A 21,744-nucleotide genomic window follows, 5' to 3' on the forward strand; every position below is an offset into this window, starting at 1 on the left:
CTAATTTTATTGATTTGAGTCCTCTCCCTTTTTCTCTTGATGAGTCTGGCTAAGGGTTTATCAATATTGTTATCTTCTCAAAAAACCAGCTTTTAGTTTTATTGATCTTTGCTATTGTTGTCTTTGTTTCTACTTCATTTATTTCTGCTCTGATCTTTATGATTTCTTTCCTTCTACTTTGGGTTTTCTTTGTTCTTCTTTCTCTAGTTGTTTTAAGTGTAGGGTTAGATTGTTTATTTGAGAATTTTCTTGTGTCTTGAGGTGAGATTGTATTGCTATAAACTTCCCTCTTAGAACTGCTTTTACTGCATCCCATAGGTTTGGGGTCATTGTGATTTCATCGTCATTTGTTTCTATGTATTTTTTTATTTCTTCTTTGATTTCTTCAGTGATCTCTTGGTTATTTAGTAGTGCACTGTTTAGCCTCCATGTATTTGTGTTTTTTACAGGTTTTTTTCCTGTAATTGATTTCCAATCTCATAGCGTTGTGGTCAGAAAAGTTGCATAATACAATTTCAATTTTCTTAAATTTTCCAAGGCTTGATTTGTGACCCAAGATGTGATCTATCCTGGAGAATGTTCCATGTGCACTTGAGAAGAAAGTGTAGTCTGCCACTTTTGGGTGAAATGTTCTATAAATATCAATTAGATCTATCTGGTCTATTGTGTCATTTAAAGCTTGTGTTTCCTTATTTCTGTCTGGATGATCTATCCACTGGTGTAAGTGGGGTGTTAAAGCCCCCTACTATTATTGTGTTACTGTCGATTTCTCCTTTCATGGTTGTTAGCATTTTCCTTATGTATTGAGGTGCTCCTATTTTGGGTACATAAATATTTATAATTGTTATATCTTCTTCTTGGATTGATCCTTTGATCATTATGTAGTGTCCCTCCTTATCTCTTGTAACAGTCTTCATTTTAAAGTCTATTTTATCTGATATGAGTATTGCTACTCCAGCTTTCTTTTGATTTCCATTTGCATGGAGTATCTTTTTCCATCCCTTCACTTTCAGTCTGTATGTGTCTCTAGGTCTGAAGTGGGTCTCTTGTAGACAGCATATATATGGGTCTTGTTTTTGTATCCATTCAGCCAGTCTGTGTCTTTTGGTTGGGGCAGTTAATCCACTCACATTCAAGGTTATTATCGATATGTATGTTCCTATTACCATTTTCTTAATTGTTTTGGGTTTGTTTTTGTGGGTCTTTTTCTTCTCTTGTATTTCCCACTCAGAGAAGTTTCTCTAGCATTTATTGTAAAGCTGGTTTGGTGGTGCTGAACTCTCTTAGCTTTTGCTTATCTGAAAACTTTTGACTTCTCCATCGAATCTGAATGAGATCCTTGCTGGGTAGAGTAATCTTGGTTGTAGGTTTTTCTCTTTCATCACTTTACGTATATCCTGCCATTCCCTTCTGGCCTGCAGAGTTTCCACTGAAAAATCAGCTGATAACCTTATGGGGATTCCTTTGTATGTTATTTTTTGTTTTTCCCTTGATGCTTTTATTATTTTTTCTTTGAATTTAATTTTTGTTGATTTAATATATGTCTTGGTGTGTTTTTCCTAGAGTTTATCCTGTATGGGACTCTCTGTGCTTCCTGGATTTGACTATTTCCTTTCCCATGTTAGGGAAGTTTTCAACTATAATCTCTTCAAATATTTTCTCAGACCCTTTCTTTTTCTCTTCTTCTTCTGGGACCCCAGTAATTTGAATGTTGGTGCGTTTCGTGTTGTCCCAGGGGTCTCTGAGATTGTCTTCAATTCTTTTCATTCTTTTTTCTTTTTTCTGCTCCTCAGCAGTTATTTCCACCATGTTGTCTTCCAGCTCACTTACTCGTTCTTCTGCATCCGTTATTCTATTATTGATTCCTTCTACTGTATTTTTCATTTCCGTTATTGTGTTGTTCATCTCTGTTGTTTGTTCTTTACTTCTTCTAGATCTTTGTTAAACATTTCCTGTATTTTCTCAATCCATGCCTCCATTCTATTTCCGAGATTCTGGATCATCTTTATTATCATTACTATAAATTCTTTTTCAGGTAGATTGCCTATTTCCTCTTCATTTATTCGGTCTTGTAGGTTTTTACCTTGCTTCTTCATCTGTGATTTTTTTTGCCATCTCATTGTTTTTTGTTTTTATGAGGGGGATTGTGTTCCTGTCTTACTGGTTGTTTGGCCTGAGGCTTCCAACACTGGAGTTTGTAGGCTATTCGGTAGAGCTGGGTGTTGGTGCTGAGATGAGGACCTCCTTGAGACCTCACTCTGATAAATATTCCCTGGGATCTGAGGTTCTCTGTTAGTCCAGTGGTTTGGACTTGGAGCTCCCACTGCAGGAGCTTCGGCCAGACCCCGGGCTTGTGAACCAGGATCCTGCAAGTTGCCGGTTAACTTTGGGGTTCCTCCCGTCTCCTTGGGGATCAGAGTCCCCCACCAGCAGCCGGCAGGCGTCCTAGTTGTGGGGAGATGCTAACTCTGAATCTTCCCACCCGGCCATCTTGACCCCACCTCTATATCCCATTCTTATTACAACTTCTCAGCAGCATGAAACACTCCAGCTGAAACACTCTCTTCCCTTGATTTTCTGCAGCACCTTCCTCTATTGGCTCCCACCCCCACCCCTGACTCTCTAGCTGCTCCTTTTTGGTCCCTTTTGCAGGCTCTTCTGCCAGTGGAGTCAGGAGTTCCCCCAAGGCTCAGTTTAAGCTGCTGTCTCTTCTTGTTCTACCCTCTCTTCTAGACAATCTCAATAATCATCGACAATCTAATGAATCCTAAATTTATAGCTTTGGCCCAAGCTCATCCTTTAAAGTTCCAGACCAATGTATTCTTACTGCCTTCTCTAATTCCCTTTGAATGGAAACATCCTCAAACGCAAGATGTCTAAAACAAATATGGTTTCTTTCCTCTGAATAGTGGTGAATGTTGCCATCTTTGTATAACTCGGAAAACAAAGTATCATCTCTTGCACCTCCCCATTCCTAAACTCCACAGGTCTAATCACATCAATCAGCATGCCCTTCAATTTTACCACCTGAATTTTAAATACCTCTTATATCTGTCCCTTTCTCTTCACTGCCACTATTTATCATTTCTCCTAATTTATCTCCCTGAATTCGATATGTCTCTACACTGAAGCTAGAGATATCTTTTCAAAACTCAAATCTACTTTGCTACCAGCCCACACCCACCAGTTTCTGCAGTCAGGTCTTTTCACCCCTTCAGATCTCTGCACGTGTGACCACTTCAAGGAAGCCTCCTCTGACACCCTGATCTGCATCAGATTCCTATACTCTTAGAGGACCAAGCTCTTTTCCCTATCTCATCATGTAATTATGTACTCATCTGTGTTGTTGTATGATTAGAGCTCCCTGAGAGTAGGGACTGTGTCTGTTTTCCTTGTCACTGATTTTTCCAGCACCTAGAGTGGTCCTTGAACATGAAACACCTTAAATATGTGTGTGAATAAACTAAACACATGGAATTCATCTAGGGCTTCACATACCCATCCTGTCTAAATATTATAATTTCTTATTTATTTATTTATTTAAAACATAATTTCTTCTCAGCCCAAGAAAACACATCATAGTGGAATCCCAAAGAGAAATTTCTACTTGTTCTATACTAATACAGTTGACCCTCGAATAACACAGGTTTCAACTGTGCAGGTCCACTTATATGTGGATTTTTTTCAATCGTAAATACTACAGTACTACACGTTCCAAGGTTGGATGAATCCATGGATGTGGAACCTCAGATATGGAGCAACCATGTATACAGAGGGCCAAATCTGTTATTCTCGGATTTTCTACTGCACAGAGGGTCAACGCCCCTAATCCTTGTGTTGTTTAAGTCAACTGTATATGCAAAGCCCTCCAAAATGTGTAACTAATTAGGTGAAGAGATATCAAAAAACAAATGACAAAGCACCATACAACTCAGCTAATGAAAGGAAGGAATAAATTCTAATAAAAGGAAACTTTAATATAATATTAGATCAAAGAAGGAATCTTTGTGTATCAATATAGGTTATATCCTACTTTAAGATGTTATCTACCCATATGATTAAAATTGTGAAATGCAGTATTTTAATATTTTTTTGCCAAAAGTTTTAATACTGAAAATTCTTTCTTACATTTTAAATGATCCTAGATTATATCTCATAGGTGCAATAACTTACCACCTTAGATTTAGTGTTAGCAATCTGTTTGATAATATAGGCAGGGTCTAGTCTGTCTTATTCACCACTATAAACCTGCTGCCTAGTACAATGTCCGTTACATATTATGTGCCCAATAAAAATTTGTGAAATGTGCCCTGATATTTCTTCATGAACAAATTTTCAATGTTTACACTAAAGTATATTAATACCTGAATATTATATGAGCATATAAACAAAAATAAATCTTTATTTCTTGTAAAGTTGGATCTACTCTATAAAGTTCTCTTATCCTTTATTTTAATCATTTAGTCAATAAATATCTAGTGGTGCTTGTACTGGTGCTTGTTCAGACAATATCATATTATGTACTGCCACCCAAGGATGGAACATGGTGTTATTACAAATGTAGTTCTTTCCCTTCAATAAGCATCCTCAATGGGTCTACTGCTAAAAATGTTATTATTCCTTTGTCCAAGTTGAAAACTTTGATGTTATCTTTAAAACTGGAAAAAGAATATTGATACATATCATTAAAAGTTATAAGGCTACTTATATTGAAGTTATCACATTTTTATTTTCTTTCTTGTAAAATGGTTTCAATACTTAATCATGTTTCAAATGGAAATAGTCTAATATTCTAAGATGACTGTAGTAGTACATTCCACATACTTTATCAATGCAGCAATTCCAAATAGGGGTCTTAATTTAAAAGAAAAACAAAACAAAACAGACTCTCTTAGCTACAGATACTATGTAATTATAAAAACTTGACATTTGCTGCCACCTTGTGACTGAGTATAAAATATTCTCCATCCTCTTGTACTAAGAGATAAAAAGTGGCTTTTTCCCAAGTCAACATGAGAGATTACAGGACTAAAGAACCAAAGTATTACAATATTTTCCCAATTTACAAAATTACTGTATAGGCTTCACCTTACACACAAAACACTCTTGTTACATATAGTATGCATTTCTATATTAAGCCTCATGAACTTCCAAAATAATCCATTTATCTGATATCTAATTACTAACAGCATTGTTATTCATAAAGAACATACTAATCAAAAAAGGAAATCAAGCCCTTGGGTTGGTTATCTGCTTTTTTATTCTACAAACACATACAACTAAGAGTCCTTGCATTGAGGGGTCACATCTTTATTTGGTCATTAACAGAGAAGAAAGTAAGAGAATCTTTTTCCATTTTCATTTGGTATCTAACCAAATGGGCTGGGGAGGGGGGAATAATTCTATTATTCAGGGACATTATCCAATTACTATTTCATTGTGGTTTATATTTTCCTCCTTTTTCTTTCTTCTAATTATTTACCAATAAGGCTGGAAAACCTAAGAGAAGAAACTTAAATGTGTCTATAAATTGCAACCATAAAGGAGAATCTAAAAGAGAATGACAAGATTGCTTTAAAAAAAAAAAGTGAGGGATCACAGTATCTATAGACTTAATCATCTCTTCACTTGGGGAATGAAATAATCAAAAGTTGGATCAAATGTGGTTGGGAAATGAATGGAAGAGAAATGGTTCAAAAATGATTTTTTATACCTCTGTTGTTTTTATTACTATAGAACATGTTGCATTTAGGACTGACTTTCTGGAATCAATTTCTTGAGTTCACAGAAGTCCCCAATATAAATATATAAGTTGTATACCAGTACACGTTTTCCATTAAATAAAACAAAATTTATGAAACTGTACTACATTTGCTTAATCATTTACTCAACAATTATTAAACACCAGATATTCTGTAATGTAATGCAATGCACCAAGTCCAGTGAGCCGAGTATAAGACACACTCTCCACCCATAAGGAACTTACTAAATAATGAAAGAGCCTGTAAGCTAGTGCCTCAAAACTAAATGGTGGATGCATTCCTGGAGTAGCCAAGAAAAAGCCTATTTAGCCATAATAGCTTTTATTAACAAGAAAAACGGAGTAGGAGGAAATCATATTAAAGGTACAAAGCATGATATATTCTGTCTTATTCAAATGATTACAAAACATTATACTTACCTAAGCCAACACTATCTCTCTCTTACTAATGCTAAGAGGCCTCCCTACTCCTCCTTTTTTCTTTGCTGGGATGGTGGCATAGACATTTTGAGTCCATTCCTTGGATTCTTATTTGTCTACCACTGAATCAGGTTTCATAGGATAGTTAAAATAAAAAGATCCTGGCTATTAAAAAATATCCTAAGTGTATAGCTTCAAGAACACTGGTATCTTAGTTCCTTCATTAGGATGTGGTCTTATCTACCAAAATTTTATTTAATAGTATTTAGTATATATAGTATTTAGTATATGTTTAATAATATTTAACAGTAACTGGCACAGAGTAGGCACTCAATAAATGTTTGCTGAATGACTGAATTCAGCCAAAAAGGTTACTGGATTAACTATGTAGCTACAAGACAGTTTTATGAAGACAATCAAAGTGAATGCTTCTGAGAATTCTGAAACTCATGGTTCATTAACTTATTAACCTTGAAGACACAAACATAATAACCTGAAATTTTACATGGGTTTCTACATCTTTAGCAAGACACAGTTATACAAATAGCTATGGCTCAAAATCAGGAAAATAAGCATGCATACCACAGTATACCTTTCAACTTAATGGCCACATCGATGTAGGACTGCAGAAATGCCATGGATACTGCTTGCCCTACATTAAAATAAAAAATTAAACAGATATTACAATGTACATATCTCTAAAGCAGCGGTCCCCAACCTTTTTGGCACCAGGGACTGGTTTCGTGGAAGACAATTTTTCCACGGACTGGAGGGTGAGGGGATGGTTTCGGGATGATTCAAGCACATTACATTTGTTGTGCACTTTATTTCCCTTATTATTACATTGTAATATATAATGAAATAATTATATGACTCACCGTAATGCTGACAGGAGGCAGAGCTCAGGCAGTAATGCGAGCAATGGGGAGTGGCTATAAATACAGATGAAGCTTCGCTCGCTTGCCTGCTGCTCACCTCCTGCTGTGCGGCCCGGTTCCTAACAGGCCACAGACCAGAACCGGTCCGTGGCCCAGGGGTTGGGGACCCCTGCTCTAAAGCATCCATACTTATATATAACAAACATATAGATTTATGGGGTTTCCCCAAATTGTTATTTATTAGTAAGAAATATCCTAGTATGCAGTAGTCAGTATTGTCCAGACATTTAAGAGGGTTTCTACGTTCATACTGCAAGGGGTATACTTGAACAGCTATTGTTTGAGGATAAAAGCAATATAGTGCCTATAAATCTATAATAACTGTTAATCAGTCATTAGCTTGAATAACAATAATTTTTCTAAATTAGTAAGCTTAACATCTAGTTTAATTATTAACCTTCAATTTGTAAGTCAGATATATATAATCAGTTTTACAACCCCAGAATCAGCTAGAAGTAAATATTTCAAAGTGTGGAACGTATGAAAATTATGTCACTTTACAATGTGCAATAACAGAATGCAAAAATAAAATCTGCCTACTTTAAATGCCCTAATATGCAATATAGTAGTCACCTCTAAAGGCTCATACTCACAACCAGCATAGAAAAGCACTATGCTGTCAGAAGCTGTTACTGTCTCATTGAATGTCTCTTCTGTTAGTTCCACTGTGAGTTCCAAAGGCAACTGTCTCTTCCTGTCTCTGTAAACAGTTTCTGCCACTTCATCATCTTGAATATCTAAAATGTTTGAAGAGGAATTAATATAAATATAAATGTATAATTTTAAAAATTTAAGCTCTTCTCCCAGGCAAGCATGTGAAAATTTGGTATTTTATAAAAACTTTTGAATTCATACAATCTTAATATTTAAAATGCATGATATTTAGAAAACTTTCCAGTTGTCTGGCTTCCTATCTTAAATGACTCTCAGATGCTTCCTGACCCAGAAACTGTCAAGTTTTAGTCAATTCCAAAAGGCGTTAAACTTGTCGAGAAATAATACAAATATTGCTCTTTTATTTCTAATCAACATATTAATTTATAAGCCAAAGAAGTCCTACCATACATGTTTGACAGTGTTTCTTTAGCTTCTACTACATGCCAAGCACTGTGACAGACACTAAGGAAAGTGGTAAACAAAGCAGACATAGTCCCTGACCACATAGAGCCTCTGTCTATGGAAAAGTCAGTCAATAAACTGATCACTAAATAAGTATATAACTATAAATGTGATCAGTTTAAGAGGAAAGGTAAAATACACAGTGAGAGATTTTAACAGGGAGATTTAGATTGGGAGATCCAAAGTCCACCAGATAGAGAATCAATAAAAGGATGTTTTAGGCAAAGGGAAAACACATGCAAAACTCTGAGAAATAAGAGCTAAGCATATTCTAGGTACTGAGGGAAGGCAAATTTGACTAAAACAAGATGGCCGGAAGAAATAACATGAGAAAACTCTAGGCTAGACAGCAGCTGGATTGTAAGAGGCCATATAAGCCAAGAATTTTGGATTTTATTCTAAGTGTATTGAGTTAAGGGTGGATTCTGAATATGTAAAAAACTTTCATTAACCACAATATATAGAAATATTGAATCATTATGGTGTACAACTAAAACTAACATGTTACATGTCAATTAAATCAAAAAAAACCAAAAATCTTTTCATTAAGATAGACAGATAGACCCATCCACCCACCCATTCATCCATCCAAGTATGTGGTAAAAAAATAAAAAATAAAAAACACATTATGAATTCACAAATATCCTATTGGAATTTATTGTATGGTAACACTGGAGGGACATCTAACTTGATAAGAGAGACAAGCTTCCTAGAAGAGTTGACACGAGCTGAACATTAAAAGAAAAATAAAACTTAGGCAGGCAGTAGAGGCATATGGAGTAAAAGGAACAGCATGTACAAAGCAACAGTGGCATGAAAAATCATGATGAAGTTGAAATCTGAACACTGACTTTCTGATATTAAGAATTATTGTTAACTTTGTAGATGTAGTAATAGCATTAATTATGTTAATTTTAAAAGGAGAATCCTTACATTTCTGAAATACACAGGGAAATATTTATGGATGAATTTGTATGTTTGGAATTTGCTGCAAAATAATAAAGGGAGGGCAGTGATTGGAATAGGATTAGCCATAAACTGATGGTGGCTGGGTGAGGCCAGGTAATGGGTACCTGGAGATTTGTTCTATTATGCCGTCTACTTTATGGTTAAGTTTATAATTCTCTGTAACAACATATTAAAAAGAAAGGAAGGGAGGAAGTGAGAAAGGCAATGCATTCAGAAAACTAAATTATTATTTTCCATATGATTGCTAATACTATAAAATAAAATACTAGGTCTGGATTTCGGTACCATATGGGCAATTTTTAGCTGTGTAACTCTAGTCAATTATATAACTCTGTGTCTCAATATTCAAACCTGTGAAACATAAGAGTTCGACTACTAATTTTAAGGTACTTTTATATACCATATTCTATGACACTAAAAGTTATGCTCTCAATACCAAAATTAATAAAGGCCAATTTTCTCATTTACTGTATTTTTTTCTTATTATTCATGTATTTTCATTTTCCTGCCAGTCCATTCTTATTTCCCAATCCACCCTTTCTTCTCTTATCTTGTCCTAACACCTCCTTCTTGCTTCCCCATTCTCTTAATAAGCCACCCTCATTTATAAATTTATAAATTTATAATTTATAAATTTATTTATTCCTCAGCTCAAACTTTCACCAATTCATATATATATATATATAGTGTGTGTATATATATACACACACACTCTCTTTTTAGCCACACATGTTTGTTATATTTTTTCATACTCTCCTTTTGGAGACCTCAGTCTATTTAATTCTGATTCATCTTGTGCCCATTTCCTTTGAAGGACATTTTTCTTTATATTCCGCTCTTACATGGTAACAAACTCTTTCCAAACCCTCATCCATGTCTCATATAAATGGGAATGAAATGAAAATGAGAGGGAAACTATATACGGGCACAACATCAAACTATATTATGGGTCAATATGGATTACAAACATAGGAAGTTAAGACCAAAAAAAAAAACCCCAAAACACAAAACAAAACAAAAAATTCCACTACAAAGCAAAAAAAGAAAGCTGTAAAAGAAACATGAGAACTGGGCTGAGGAGAGAAGATAGGGGAGAGTTAGAAAAAAAGAGAAGGCAGCACCAGAGGGCAAACTAAAGCCAGAGAATCAGGAAGTAAAACAGGGGACATGGCAACAATGAAATTTTGAAACAGGCAACTACCACTGAGCACAGGAATCTTATTAAATTGGTGGATGATTCCTCTCACTCTGAAGAATATATGAGCCATGACAGGAATAAAGCAGGGAGCAAGAGAGCAGAACACAGATCTGCCTATACAATGACGATGCTATGGAGAAGAATTCTGGCTTAAATCACGAGCAATTCTAACCTCTGTATATCAGAAAAAAACTAGAGCAGTGCTCAAACCAAGAAGCTGGTCACTGGTAACAGTTAAAGCTCAGAGCCCTTATTAAATTTATAATATAGATGTTGATCCTCATAATAAATGGACCTCATGAAAACAATATGTAAATTACTTCCATCTTGGGACTCATGATAATAGGACTATATAAAAAGTATTTACGGGACTTCCCTGGTGGTGCAATGGTTAAGAATCCACCTGCCAATGCAGGGGACACGGGTTCAAGCCCTGGTCCAGGAAGATCCCACATGCCGTGGAGCAACTAAGCCCGTGTGCCACAACTACTGAGCCTGCGCTCTAGAGCCTGTGAGCCACAACTACTGAGCCTGCACACCTAGAACCCATGGTCCACAACAAGAGAAGCCACCACAATGAGAAACCCGCGCACTGCAATGAAGAGTAGCTCCCGCTCGCCGCAACTAGAGAAAGCCCACGCACAGCAACAAAGACCCAACGCAGCCAAAAATTAATTATTAATTAATTAATTAATTAATTTTTAAAAAAGTATTTACTAAATGGGACTCATGATAATAGTACTATATAAAAATTCAAGTATTTGCTAAATGGGATACAAGAATGCACAAGACATAATCCCTGCCTTAGAAATTTTATAGACCAACAGAGAAGAGAGAAAAGTAAATAAGCAATTTCAGAATAGGACTGATGTTATAAAAGAAGTACTACGAATGATAATGATCATAAGTAAGATTTCAAGTCAGAATGCTCCACATGCCATTTGTGTGACATTGGTCAGATCACTTAACTGAGCTAAAACACAGATTTTTTTCCTCTACAAAACGAAGGTGACCTCAGCTAACTCAGAGGACAGCTATCAAAGTAAATAATGTGTGGGAAATAGCCTTGAAAACTATAGAATACTTCAAAAATGTAAGCAATAAGAGCAATAAAAAGAAAAACAGAAATAACATGTTAAAAAGAATTATTAAAATGTTATCAAAATTTACTCCCTATACTGTTAACTATCGGATTCATTTACAACTACAAATACAACTATATTTATCAGAATTTCATATCCTAATAGGAATAATAAAAATAAAATATCATACTGTGGCTCCTGGGTCCTTTTTAAACATGGAGTAGACCAGTAGGGCTGAAAGAACTGATGTGGAGGATAAAGGCACACTTGTGGAAAGCTAGAAGCCTGACATGTAACAATGAAAGGTATCGCACTAAACAAAACAGAGCATCCTTATATCTTTACACCTCATCAACTTGCTAAAATGCGATTCAAAATTAATTTCTTCAGGTCTCTTCACATTCTTGAATGTGACAGTTAATTCACTGAAATTTCACTGACCTTAAGGATGCTGGGCATAAATGGGAGGGGAGCATGATCATCAAAAAAACATATTACCCATATCTGGACCTTCAATGTCATTGTCTTCATCTTCGTGCGTTTCCTCAATGTGCATATTACTTTCCACATGGGATACGATTAAATCAATATTATTTAACACCAAAAATTCCACTGGCACTCCCTAGAAATACATTAATTTTAAAAGATATGACTAAAATATAACAAAGCATTTTGATATAAAGATGTTTTACTTGTTTGACACTAAAATGAAATGAAACTAAACTTCTGAACTTCAATTTTAATATTTTTTTTTAAAAAAGGTAAATTAACTCCACGATCACTATTAAAAGCATCCAAAGTATACGTTATAGAAAGATAGTGTGCGCTACTGAAAAAGAGGGCAAAAAAGAACTGAAAGTCTCGCTTGCTTCTTGTCACAATTACATTATACTGACATCTGAAGCATTTTACATATAACAGTAAGTCCTACCTCAATACAATTGAGGTATAAAAATATATACAACTTTATTGCAAACAGAGACAAAATTATTTTGTATTCTACAGAAATATTCAAAATAATACTTCATCTAAAAAAATTCCACTAAAACGTTTAATTGCCTGTTTAGCCATAAACATAAGAATACTATCTGCCCCTAGGTATTTTAAGAATACCAAATTCTATTCCATCGAAATTATTCCATTAAAATTTCTTTCACTAAGCCTCAACCAAAACATTTTTAAAGCATGAAATTTTAGGCCACTGGATTATTTTAGTCAATTATCCCTGCTGCAACCTCATGATAAAACTTGAAGGGATGAGGAGTTGCTTCTTATGGATGAGCAAAGAAAGTGGTTTCTTGAGACGGAATCCACTCCTGGTGAAGATGCTGTGAAAACTGTTGAAACGACAACGAAGGATTGAGAATATTACAAAAACTAAGTTGATAAAGCAGCAGCAGGGTCTGAGAGGATTGATTCCAATTGTGAAAGACGTTCTACTCTGGGTACAATTCTACCAAGCAGCATTGCTCTGTAGCATACTACAGAGAAATCATTCATGAAAGGAAGAGTCGATCAACGGGGCAAACTTCACTGTCGTCCGAGCTTAAGAAACGGATGCAGCCACTGCCCTGGTCGGTCAGCAGCCACATCAACATCAAGGCAGGACCCTCCACAAGCAAAAAGATTACAACTCACTGAAGGCTCAGATGATGGTTAGCATTTTTTAGCAATAAGGAATTTTTTAATTAAGGCATATACGTTGGTTTTTTTTAGACATAACGCTATGGCACACTTACTAGACTACAGTGTAGTGTATATATAACTTTTATATGCACTGGGACAACAACATGAACTTTAATTCTTCTATAAAACCTATTTCCCGATAACAAATAAAGTAATTTCCTACTTAGGGGTCTTTACCTAATAGTAAAAAAAAATAGCTTCAGAAAGTATTCTTTCCATTACCTGGTCAAAAAGCAAAGCATACTAGCCCCACAGTGTACACATCTGAACAATACTACAGTTCTCAAAGTATTTTCCTATTTGGTCTTATAAAATTTCTTGTAAGTTAGAAGGGGAGGTTTCATGACTATTTCACAAATGAGAAATCTGAGCTTGAAGAAGTTAATTCAGTTATCTGGACCCAGAACTAGCAGGAACAGAATCCAAGTCTTCTGACTCTTTAACCCAGTATTCCTATCATAGACTTACGCAAGAGAATTTAAGTTTAAACTGTCTGGCAGTTCATAAACATATCAATAAGTTTTTAGCATATGTATATAATATTTACAAGAGGTTCAGAATTAAAGAGTTCTTAATTAAGAAAAATTTAAGGAAAAAGGGACACTAACAGAAATTTACAGAGGAAATACAACTGACCTAACTAGTCAAAGTTATCAAAGACATGCAAATTACTACTGAAACTTTTTTTGTGTATAGAAATGATTTTTTTTTAAGATTACTGGTCAGTACTGGCAAAGATGTTTGAGAAACAAGAAATTCCAAACCCTGCTGGTAAAAGTATAACCCTTCTGGAGGGAAATTTGACAATGTATTTTAAAAGTCTTAAAAATTCCCATTTCCTTTAATAAAACTTACTTCCAGAAATTTAGCAAAAGGAAAGAATCAGTGATGTCCAAAAGAGTGTACAAAGGTAGGCATCACAGCACAATAGCAAATAATGAAATATAACTGTACATGAAAAGCAGGATATATAGCATGATCCTAAATTTCTTTACAATATATATATATAGGCAGAAGATTCGCGCCGCTCGGCCACAGGCCGCCTCTAGTGCCGTGGGATGTAGCGCGGGGTCCGCGGCCCCGAGCAGAGCCCGCCGCCTGCCTGTCTTCCATCACAGGGAACTCTCTGCTCCCTGGGCCCGAGAGACCCCACCGTTTCCCCAAGCTGAAGCCACAGGGCATTGAGGTACCAGCCAGATGTCTTCTCACAAAGGACCTGTGGTGGCCCGGGGCAGTGGGGTTCCTGCCGGGAACAGCGAGGCTGACACAGTGGAGCTGTCTGAGCTGGGCCCCCTGCTAGAGGAGCTAGGCAAGCAGGGCGTCGCCAGCCCAACCAAAGCTGAAGAAGAGCAGGCATGCCCAGGGCCTCAGGAAGAGGAAGAGGAGGAGGAGGGGCGGGTGCTGACACTTCCCCTGCAAGCCCACCAAGCCATGGAGAAGATGGAGGAGTTTGTGTGTAAGGACTGGGAGGGGCGCTGGAGGGTCATCCCGTACGACGTGCTCCCCGACTGGCTGAAGGACAAAGACTACCTGCTGCACGGCCGCAGGCCGCCCATGCCCTCCTTCCGGGCCTGCTTCAAGAGCATCTTCCGCATCCACACGGAGACCCGCAACATCTGGACCCACCTGCTTGGTTTTTTGCTATTTCTCTTTCTGGAAATCCTGACCATGCTCAGACCAAACATGTACTTCATGGTCCCCTTTCAGGAGAAGGTGGTGTTCGGGATGTTCTTCCTGGGCGCGGTGCGCTGCCTCAGCTTCTCCTGGCTCTTTCACACTGTCTATTGTCACTCAGAGAACGTCTCTCGGACCTTTTCCAAACTGGATTATTCAGGGATTGCCCTGCTGATTATGGGGAGCTTTGTCCCCTGGCTCTATTCTTCTACTGCTCCCCACAGCCACGGCTCATCTACCTCTCCATCGTGGGCATCTCTGCCATCATTGTGGTGCAGTGGGACCGGTTTGCCACTCCTAAGCACCGGCAGACAAGAGCAAGGGTGTTCCTGGGGCTTGGCTTGAGTGGCGTCGTGCCCACCACGCACTTTACAATCGTGGAGGGCTTCGTCAAGGCCACCATGGTGGGCCAGATGGGCTGGTTCTTCCTCATGGCTGCGATGTACATCACCAGAGCTGGCCTTTATGCCGCACGGATTCCCGAGCGGTTCTTCCCTGGAAAATCCGACATATGGTTCTAGTCTCATCAGATCTTCCACGTCCTGGTGGTGGCAGCCGCCTTCGTCCACTTCTACAGGGTCTCCAACTTTCAGGAGTTCCGATACGGCCTGGAAGGGGGCTGTACTGACGACTCCCTCCTCTGAGCCGCCCTGCAAGGGCACAGGAGGAACTTCCCAAGTGCTTTTAAAATAACTTCTTTGCTGAAGTGAGAGGAAGAGTCTGAGTTGTCTGTTTCTAGAAGAAACCTCTTAGAGAATTCAGTACCAACCGAGCTTCAGCCCACTTCACACTCACTGGGCAATAAACTCTCCATTCCCTCGCTGAGAACAGTGGGGATGGGCAGACGTGGCCGCCCCACCGCTCAGCCGCGCCCTCCTCAGTAAGGCAACTACTGTCCCCTCACAGAGATGGGGCTTTGAAACTCATGTTGAGATTTTACACCCCCTCCAACCATTCTGGGGAAAAGTGATGGACTGGGACTCTTCAGAAATTCTGTTTCTAGAAGAAACTGTCCCTCCCTCACCCCCGTCTTGACTCTGTAACCTGGTTTATAACAGGCCATCCGTTTTTGTAGCACACTTTTGAAAAACAATGATAACCTCGTCCACCTTTCTAGGGCCTGGACCTGCTCACACAGCAGGAAGAACAAAGCCACCAACTTTTACACAGCCCAGCTAATCATGGAAGTGTGTCCAGGCTTCAGATAACTTGAGTTTTAATTTTTTTCTTGGCAGAGTAATGTAAAATTAAAGTGGGGAAAGATATTTAATATTTAATACTAAGCTTTAAAAAGAAACCTGCTATCATTGCTATGTATCTTGATGCAAAGACTATGATGATAATAAAAGAGTACAGAAGATACTTGGCATTCAAAAAAAATTAATAAAATAAAGAATATATATATATTTAAATAAACACACACACACACACACACACACACACACACACACACACACGGAGAGACAGAGTAACAGATTAAAAAAAACACACCAAAATGTTAACAGCAATTATCTTTGAATAGTGGCAATTCACAGAATTTTCCTATAATAAGTGTATGTTACTTTAGGACCACGTGTATTAAATAAGCAGACACTGTAGACCGATATATAAAATGACTAACCTCTTCTGCTCTTTTGAAGACCACATTAGCATTCTGAGGAATCTCCACTTCCAAAGAGTCCCTTTTTCAAAATGGAAATAAACGTTTTACGTTGTTAATCTCAAGAAAAATAGTCATCCAGGATGTCAATCTAAAATAGAGCTGTAAGTTCTTATACTAAAAAATGTTTATGAAGAAAGATTACAATTTAGTGAGTCTGAGAAATTTTACACATAAATACAGATCAGATTTTCTACCCTCTGTCTTAATCTACAGCTTCATTTAGCAAAGTTTAAAGGTCTAAATATTAATCAAGCTGATAATTAAAGACTTTAGCTCAGCAACTGGTTTTAACTATATTAGAGTCCATTAGAGATCTGATTTTATTTACAAGTGAACAGATTGCCATATAAGAAAAATATTAGTGTTCTGCTAAATACAGTATAGTGACTACTTTATGTTTAAAATACCTTAACAAGAGCAGAACTCCTGCTTTGCCCAGAAGACGCCAAGCAACCCATTCTGCAGTTGTTCTATCAGCTTCATATGTAGCTTGTTGACTAACAATAAAAACCAGTGGTAATCCTAGTTGGAGATGAACAGTTGAAACTTGTTGAGGATCTTCAGCAACTTCAGTCTTCATTTAGAAAAAGAACAAAACGTCTTTACTATGTGATAATAATGTTCCAACATTTGGATTTAAACCCTGCTAATTCTTATCAATAAAGATGAGTGAAAAAGCAAGTCTGTGAAATAAATCCATTAACATTAACAGAAATGGTCTCATGATTTTCTAAGTTTAATGCTCCCAGTGTACCTATATAGTTTAAAAATTATGAAACTAACAAATTTTACAAGGAGTTAAACAGAAATTTACAACCATAAAGAATAAGGATATTATAAAGAAACAAACAAAAAAAACAATAAAAAACTGTGGTACTGATAAATAAAGAGATAGATATTTGAAACAAAACAGAACAGATAACTAAGGAACAAATTCTTCCACATAAGAATTTAACATATAATGACATATTACAGAACTATGAGGAACATCTGAGTTGACATCAGCTTGAATATACACATCTAATTTCACCCCCTCCAGAAATCCCAGCACAACTACAGCAGTAGGATTTTTCAAAAGAGATAAACATACATATGTGAAGAAAGGAAAAGAGAAAAGGCAGCAAAATTTTGGAAGCTGGAGAACAAAACCCTAAAGCCATGAGAGAGGAAAAGCTAAGAGACAATTTCACTTTAACTGTAGAATCCTAAAATTGCTCAGGAACTGTCACTGCCTGGTGTCTCTGGAACTGGGAGAGAAATATTGGAAGGGGAATGGCAGGAAGGCTCCAAAATAAGGAGGAATAGGTAAAACCTTTTGGGAAGCATTAGATCCCTAGATTCCCCTCCCCAACTCCATGAACTTAGGTCCCTCCCTCACACCAGAAGAAATCTGGCCGGACTGCAGGAACAGCTGAGAGTGGGACTACCATACCCAAAGCAGGGGGGATTGAGTACCCAAATGCTGAGACTCCTTTTAGCCCTTCCCCACTCAGTTTCCAGTATGCTAGCAGCCAGACTTCTGTACACCAGCAGAAAACTGGAAGTTCCTTTTCTGGGGATCTTGAGTAACCACAAGAAAAAGTCTAAAGCTACTGACATTGAGGTTCACCAGAAAGCAGCCCAGATCCAATCACCCTACGGAGCTCAGAGTTAACAAGTCCCATCTACAGCCTCAGAATTTCCAATCAGCTTTTTTAGTTTTATATTCTAAATCATGAACAAGATGCTTGTTACAAGCATCTGAGGAAAGCCTGTAACATGAAAGACAGAGACCAGAACAAACAGAAAAACAAGTAACGTGGAGGAAACAGACTATTCAGAAGAAGGTTCAGAAAACCACCACTGGTAAGCTCAAAAAGATGGGAAGATAGAGTATTCATAAAGAAATGAAAAATAAAGTTGAATAAATCTGCCAGAAAGTATAGCAAAAGACAGATGGATAATAGAAGAGATAAAATTGAGGGACTAGTTCAAGAGGTCCAACATTCAAATAGGAGTCCCAGAAAGAGAGAAGGGAGAAAACATAAGGGAAGAAATCATCACTGAAATACACACAAAAGTTTCCCACAACTGAAGAAGCATGAGCTGCCAGATTGAAAGAGCCCACTGAGTAACCAGCATAGTGGATAAAAGCAGATACACGGGAAGATGCATTCTTGTAAATTTTCTAATTATTGAGGATTTTTTTTAATCTTAAAAGTTTTCACAGAGAAATCTATATTTACCTATGGTAAGCAGAATTCTAAGATGGTCCCCAAGATTCCTGGTGTACACATTTTGTATAATCCTAATTCCTTGAGTGTGGGTGATACTTATAGCATAGTCATTCCCTTGATTAGGTCACACCATGTAAGACTGTCATAGCACAATGGAGTGAGATTGTCTGCTGGCTTTGAGGGAGAAAACTGCAATTTTTTGAGGGGGCCATGTGGTCAGGATCTGAGAACAGCCTGTAGAAGGTAAGAGCAACACCAGCCAACAGCCAGCGAGAAGGTGGGAACCCCAGTGTTACAACAACACAGAGCTGAATTATGCCAAAACCTGAATGGGTATAACAGCCTGAAGGAGTAGAAAAGCCTCGTTTCTTCTTTGTGTATTTGGAGAACTATAAGAAATTTAGTATTAAAAAGTAAAAAGGGGGAACAGACAGTAAGGCTGGAGATCTGGCAAGGGGCCAAATCATTAAAAACTATATATATCCTCCTAAGAAGATAGGGCTTTATTCTGTAAATAATTGGAAGCCAGTTAGGAACTGCAAAAATTATTGTAACAAGATCATATATGTGTATTTAAAATATATCACTCTGGGCTTCCCTGGTGGCGCAGTGGTTGAGAAGATGCCTGCCAGTGCAGGGGACTCGGGTTCGAGCCCTGGTCTGGGAAGATCCCACATGCCGCGGAGCAACTAGGCCTGTGGGCCACAATTACTGAGCCTGCGCGTCTGGAGCCTGTGCTCCGCAACAAGAGAGGCCACAATAGTGAGAGGCCCGTGCACCGCGATGAAGAGTGGCCCCCACTTGCCGCAACTAGAGAAAGCCCTCGCACAGAAATGAAGACTCAACACAGCCATAAAATACAAATAAATAAATAAATAAGCAAATATGGTTAAAAATATATATATATATATATCACTCTGTTTAAAAAAAAAAAAGAGGGCTTCCCTGGTGGCGCAGTGGTTGAGAATCTGCCTGCTAGTGCAGGGGACGCGGGTTCGAGCCCTGGTCTGGGAAGATCCCACGTGCCGCGGAGCGGCTGGGCCCGTGAGCCACAATTGCTGAGCCTGCGCGTCTGGAGCCTGTGCTCCGCAACGGGAGAGGCCGTGACGGTGAGAGGCCCGCGCACCGTGATGAAGGGTGGCCCCCGCTTGCCACAACTGGAGAGGGCCCTAGCGCAGAAGCGAAGACCCAACGTAGCAATCAATCAATCAATCAATTAATCAATAAAAAAAAAAAAAAAAAAAAAAAAAAAAAAAAAAAAAAAGAAAAAAGGGACTTCCCTGGTGGTCCAGTGGTTAAGACTATGGGGAACTAAGATCCCATATGCCATGTAGCCAAAAAAACCAAAGAACAGAAACAAAAAGACATATACTAAAAACCAATGAATCCTACAATTTAAATGGGTGAATTAAATGATACGTGAACTATATCTCAATAAAGATGTTTTATAAATAAATAAATAAAACATATCACTCTGCAAGCAACAGAGAGCATAAACTTAAAGAGAGTGAAGTACAGGAATACAATATAGACCACATCAGTTGCTATTGCTAAAATAGTACACAAGAGAGAGGGAGAACCTGGATTAAACTGCTGGCTGTTAGAATGAAGAATTCAAAAGATATTTAAGATCTAAACTTAGATGCAGAGAGATGTAGGAATTGAGAATGGTTTTCCAGGTTTCTGCCATGAATGACTGGACAATAAATTAACCAAGATAATGGAGAAAGAACAGGTGGTAAAGGATAACACATTAATGTCGGGCATGTAGAGCTTAGGAGAAAGACATCTAGTTAGCAGTTAAATATATGGGACAGGAACTCTGAAGAAACATCTGACCTGAAAATTCAAATCTGAGAATCAGTGTAGTTAATGCCATAGAAACAGATGAGGGTGTGTTCCAAGCATCTATCACTATGTATGTAGCAAAGCACGCCAACACCTGATGGCTTAAAATAACAAGAATCATTTCTTTTGTCCATATGTCTGCAAGCTCATCTCTGGTCCACATTGCATTAGGGGGCATTTCGACTGGAGGGTGAAGGTTCCACTTTAAAGATGTCTCATTCACTGGCTAGCAAGCTGTTGCTGACTATTATGAGCTCAGCCAGAACTGTGGGCTGTGGACCTCAATTTCTCTTCACATGACTTCTCCTCAGGCTTAATTTCACAGTAAAGTAGCTGGGTTTCAAGAATGAGCAATCAAAGAGAGCAAGGCAGAAGCACATGGCATTTTATGACATACAGCCTCAGAAGCCACATATCATCATTTCAGCCTTATTCTACTGGTCAAGGCAGTCACAAAGGCTCAATCATGGTCAAGGAGAGAAGACATAGACTCTACCACTGGACAGGCACATTGATAAAGTCACATGATAAGAGTTTATGAGATGAGAGAGTTGTTATTGCCACCTTTGGAAAATTTAATCAAAGTCTGATAGGATGAGGCTTTGGGGGGCTTGGAGAGAGAAGTGAGTATATTTTGCAAGTGGGACAGATGTGAATTGTTGTAGTCAATGGTCTACTCTCTGGCTACAATTTCCACCCCTATCACATGCAAACCACACTTCTCTCCAAGATTTCCAAGCCTCATCCCATCAGACTTTGAGACCAATGCAAACTCTAAGATCTCATCATCTACATTCAGGTCTAGTTTGGTCTCTTGGATATAGCTCCTTGAGAACGGTTCCTCTCAATTTGAAAAAATGAATGAATTATTTTTCCCCATTCTCAATAGACAATGATGGAACAGGCAAAAGATAACCACTATATATATTACTGTTTGAAAGGGGAGAAAGCAGAAGCATAAAATGGTCACTAGTGGGTAGGGATTCTGAAGCCCATCCAGGCATATGGGCCAGTTCCTTGATTAGGGCTCAGTCCTACTCCCTAAGGCTTTGTTCTCTGAGGCTCTGGGTTACATATTTGGGCTCTTGACCTGCCCTCCAACTCATCCTTTCTTGTTTACAAAAAAAGGAGCCTGTGTTTGCAGCTGAGCAGATTTCTCAGTCATTTCCT

At 37.9% G+C, this 21,744-nt stretch overlaps 1 protein-coding gene and 1 pseudogene across 7 annotated transcripts in view; one reads left to right on the plus strand and one right to left on the minus strand.

Annotated features, from left to right (window-relative positions):
- The window catches only part of TXNDC16 (thioredoxin domain containing 16), a 117,467-nt gene that overhangs the window by 43,437 nt on the left and 52,286 nt on the right, over positions 1-21,744 (minus strand). For all 7 annotated transcript variants that reach the window (XR_009007734.1, XR_009007733.1, XM_028169238.2 and 4 more), the window contains 5 exons: positions 16,918-17,084; positions 16,469-16,529; positions 11,986-12,109; positions 7,713-7,856; positions 6,774-6,833 (listed from right to left, as the gene is read on the minus strand). Coding sequence is in view for 5 of the 7 variants with exons in the window: in XM_028169238.2 (XP_028025039.2) it covers positions 6,774-6,833; positions 7,713-7,856; positions 11,986-12,109; positions 16,469-16,529; positions 16,918-17,084 (556 nt within the window). In the remaining 2 variants the exon portion in view is untranslated. The remainder of the gene's footprint in view (positions 1-6,773; positions 6,834-7,712; positions 7,857-11,985; positions 12,110-16,468; positions 16,530-16,917; positions 17,085-21,744) is intronic.
- On the plus strand, positions 14,371-15,491 carry LOC103006456 (adiponectin receptor protein 1-like; annotated as a pseudogene).

The sequence above is a fragment of the Balaenoptera acutorostrata genome, chromosome 3 (assembly GCF_949987535.1).
Source record: "Balaenoptera acutorostrata chromosome 3, mBalAcu1.1, whole genome shotgun sequence".
In the NCBI taxonomy this organism is placed as follows: Eukaryota; Metazoa; Chordata; class Mammalia; order Artiodactyla; family Balaenopteridae; genus Balaenoptera; species Balaenoptera acutorostrata.